General features: G+C 54.4%; 1 protein-coding gene across 1 annotated transcript; it reads right to left on the bottom strand.

The window, feature by feature from the left end:
* Positions 1–470: 470 nt before the first annotated feature.
* LOC130586589 (keratin-associated protein 10-6-like) lies at positions 471–1572 on the bottom strand. Its single transcript, XM_057387442.1, has 2 exons — positions 1436–1572; positions 471–986 (listed from the first exon to the last, which is right to left on the bottom strand). Exons 1-2 carry the CDS (start codon positions 1555–1557, stop codon positions 740–742), a joined length of 369 nt encoding a protein of 122 aa, XP_057243425.1. The 5' UTR covers positions 1558–1572; the 3' UTR covers positions 471–739.
* Between the last annotated feature and the right edge of the window lie 2033 nt (positions 1573–3605).

Below are 3605 nucleotides of genomic sequence, written 5' to 3'. Positions count from 1 at the left end.
AGCTTTAAGGTCCCTTCCAACCTGAACAATCCTGTGATTCCATGGCCTCAAAAATTCCGGTGATTCCCTCCCTCCGAGCAGACCTCGCTGCTCTATTTAATCCTTTTTAGAACCSTCCTTTAAAACTCAGCAAATTCTCTGGGAGGATTCCCATCAGGAAAAAAAAAAGAAAAAGCTCTTCAGCTTTGGCTTTGGGATCACGGAGATGCTTTGGTTGCAAACTCGATCTTCAAACCAGAGGGAGAATGATGGAATTAAATCGAAGCTCCCCTTGCTGAGGTGACAATTTTTGACACCTGCAAGTTCCATTTTCCCCCAGCCCGAGGAGTTCACCAGGTCCACCGGGGCGTTGTCATCGGCAGAATGACAAACATGCGAAATTAATTACCATAATCAATTAGGCAAACGTTAACGACATCCCAGACCGGAGCTACCGTTTAAAGACAAATGAATAATCATAACCCGGCAGCTTGCAGGATCACAACTTACAGATTTTATTGATTCATCGCTAATTGAGGATTAAAGGAAGAGAAGGGAGAGCGAGACAGCGTTAAACATCCCACACACCGAGAGAGGGGAAGGAAGAGCCGGGCCAGAAACGCGCTGGGCAGCGGCTTCGGGGCACAAAAAAAACCAGCAGAAAAGGGAATTTCTACAGGGTCTGAGCACAGCAGGAGGAGCATTCAGCGCGTTTTCCATGTCCACGTCCGTAGCCGAGCTCAGGGCGAGCCGGGAGCGCTCAGTTGCCACCACAGCATCCACCGCAGCAGCCGTTGTTGTTGTTGTTGCTGCTGATGGTGTAGCAGCAGGTGGTGGGCATGCAGCAGCTCTGCATGGGCATGCAGCAGGGGCTGCAGCACTGCATGGGGCTGCAGCACATCGGGGTCTTGCAGCAGCGGGGGCTGCTAATGCAGGTCACCGAGTAATTCCGGCCGCTGTTGCCACAGCATCCGCCGCAACACCCGTTGGGCATCTCAAGGGTGGAGCTGGGAGGAGCAGAGAGAGGCGGTCAGTGGGGTGGGAATTTTGGGAATTTGGGGTTAATTCAGAGCTCTGCGTGTTCATTCTGATTTGGGGGTTCAAGGAGGGGGACCCAAGGGTGTCTGGTTTGTAGATCGTGGCCCCAACGCTGCTGGATTTTTCCCAGTGGCTCATTCCAGCCATCCCTGATGTCTCAGGAAGAGGAACCTCGCACTGAGTCCTCACTCTGGGCCTTTCTGGAAGGTTCTCCAGTCCCTCATCCTGCACGGCCCTGTTGACACTCCCGGAGCCTCCCTGAACATTTCCAGCTTGTCCCCGTAACTCCTCGTGCAGGATTCATAAAACCCCAACCCTGAGCCCCCATCCCAGCTCCTCAGCCATCCTCGGATGCTTCTCTAAGACACCCAAAATTCCCTTTGGGGAGGCAAAAGAAGGGTTAGGAGTTCCCACTTACCCTGCTGGAGAGTGAGGAGAGGTGAAGGGAGGAGAAGACGAGCGAATGAAGGGATCTGGGCCCGGAGCCCTTTTATACTCGCGGCCATCCTCCCTCCTGGAAGTGAGACAGCCATCGACCATTCTCGCTTCCCTGTTTATCCATGCAAACCCATATTTTTTGGTCATATGTGTCGCCCGGAATTTGCATTTCGCCTCATTACTGCTGATCACCACCTTTGTTCTGCCTCGTCACGGTTGAGCCCGGAGATAATCAAAGGGCTCTCATGAATTCRGATGAATTTGTCCTCCCCACAACCTTGCGAGGGAGCCAAAAAATGCGGCCTCGTATCTGCTGGACGGAGATGCTCCGGGACTGACTCAGCAGCAGTTGGTGCTGAATCAGTGCGAGAACCGAAACCAAACCCCAGCTGTTTCACTGGAATGGTGTTCAGAACAAATTGGGGAAACGTCGGGAAAATGGGGATGTTTGTTCTGGGATGTGCACGTGAGGAGGGAGAGAGGAGGGTGTTTGGGATGTCTGGGGCTCCGTCACCCGCTCGTGACTCTGTCAAAGCCACCACAGAATGGTTGGGGTTGGGAAGGACCTTAAAGATCACCCGGTGCCACCTCCCCCCGCCACGGACAGGGACACGTCCACCTAAACCAGAGCTCYGTCCAGCCTGTCCTTGGACGCTTCCAGGTTTGGGAAGTTCTCCTTTTATTTATTCATTTTTAGTAGCAGTAGCGTTATTTTCATTAATGTTTTAATTAGAAGGGTCAGGGGCAGCTCTGCCTGAGCACGGGGCAGCACGAGGGATGGTGGCTCCGGGACGGGGTGTGATGCACCCCAAGCCAAAATTTCCCTCCTGCGGCCTCCCCCGGCGTCCAGCTGAGATTCAGCAGGGTCTTGCAATCCTGGCCTTGAGCAGAACCCCCGGCTCGGCTCCCCCAGCAGAGTTTGGAGCTGCTGTGGGACCCTCCGAGGGTGCTGGAAGGAGAAGGAGCCCAGAATGAACCCAAGGGAGAGAAGATTGAGGTGGAAGGGAAGAGCCTGGTGCAGAAACTGCTCCGAGCTGGGCTGGCGGAGCTGAGTGGGAGGCAGGGACTCAGGAAGAGACCTCGCTGAGCTGAAACCATTTTCTGGGAGGGGAAGAGGAAGGGAGGGAGGTCAAGGTAAGGAAGAGCCTTGGGCGGCTGAACCCTGGCAGGAGCACCGGGGAGGAATTTTGGGAGGAATTCTTTCACCGGCTGAAATTGCAGCTCTCAGCTGAGAATTTCGGTGCATTATCCTGAGAGCTGCCTAATGAGAGGATGGAGGATCCTGCTGGGCCAGTTCCCTGCTGCTGCCTGACATCCTCGGGGATGTTGRGGCTGCTCAGGACAGGGGTCGGCCCGGGTGAGCTGAGAACGGCCCTGGGGTCGATGACTGGACCCTTGGTGTGCTCCTGCACAGCACCAGGGGGAGCGGATTGAAATTTTGGAGCTGTTTCACCCCTGCAGGAAATGCCARCAGCTCCTTTCCAGGCTGCCCTGGCACGAGAGCAATTCCTGGGGTGAAACACTGGAGAAGCCACGCAGGTAATTGGGACCTCTCCGGACCGGGCAGGAGAACACGCGCGGCATTTCCTTCCTGGCACGGGAAATGAACGCACTTGGGAAGATTTAATTTTCAAGGAATTGACAGGGCAGAAGCAAAGGGATGTGCTACACTTGTGCCTCAATTTTCCACTGGCAAATCCTGCAGCTGCAGGAAGGGAGATTGGGGTGGACATTTCCCACTTGGGATGGTCACTTCCCACCCGGGATGGTCATTTCCCACCCGGGGAGATCCTGTCCAGCTCTTGGTGGAAACGAGGTACCTGAATAATTTTTGGGGAGTGGGATGTGGATCATAACACAGAGAAGAGGCTGAAGCAGGGTGGGAGCACCATCAGAAAAGGGCAGAAAATGCATCAAAAGCGCTTTGGTGCAGAACATCCACATTTTGGTCCAACCCCCAACTTGAGATCAGCAGAGGTTTCTGAAAAGCTGTTTCACCACTCGATGTGGGTAACTCAGTTTGGGAGAGGCAAAACCTCCATGTCCTGAGCGTCTGACTGTTTGCAGGGACTGTCTGCAGGTCCTGAGGCGGGTTCTTTAGCTGGAGGGGATCCCTGGAGCTCTCCTGGTCAGGATGTGTCTGTGTCAGA

The sequence above is a fragment of the Malurus melanocephalus genome, unplaced genomic scaffold, assembly GCF_030028575.1.
Source record: "Malurus melanocephalus ecotype Western Australia unplaced genomic scaffold, MMel_1.1 scaffold_1216, whole genome shotgun sequence".
NCBI classification, from domain to species: domain Eukaryota; kingdom Metazoa; phylum Chordata; class Aves; order Passeriformes; family Maluridae; genus Malurus; species Malurus melanocephalus.
Note: the sequence above shows the minus strand (reverse complement) of the source record. Positions and strands in the feature narration are given on the sequence as shown.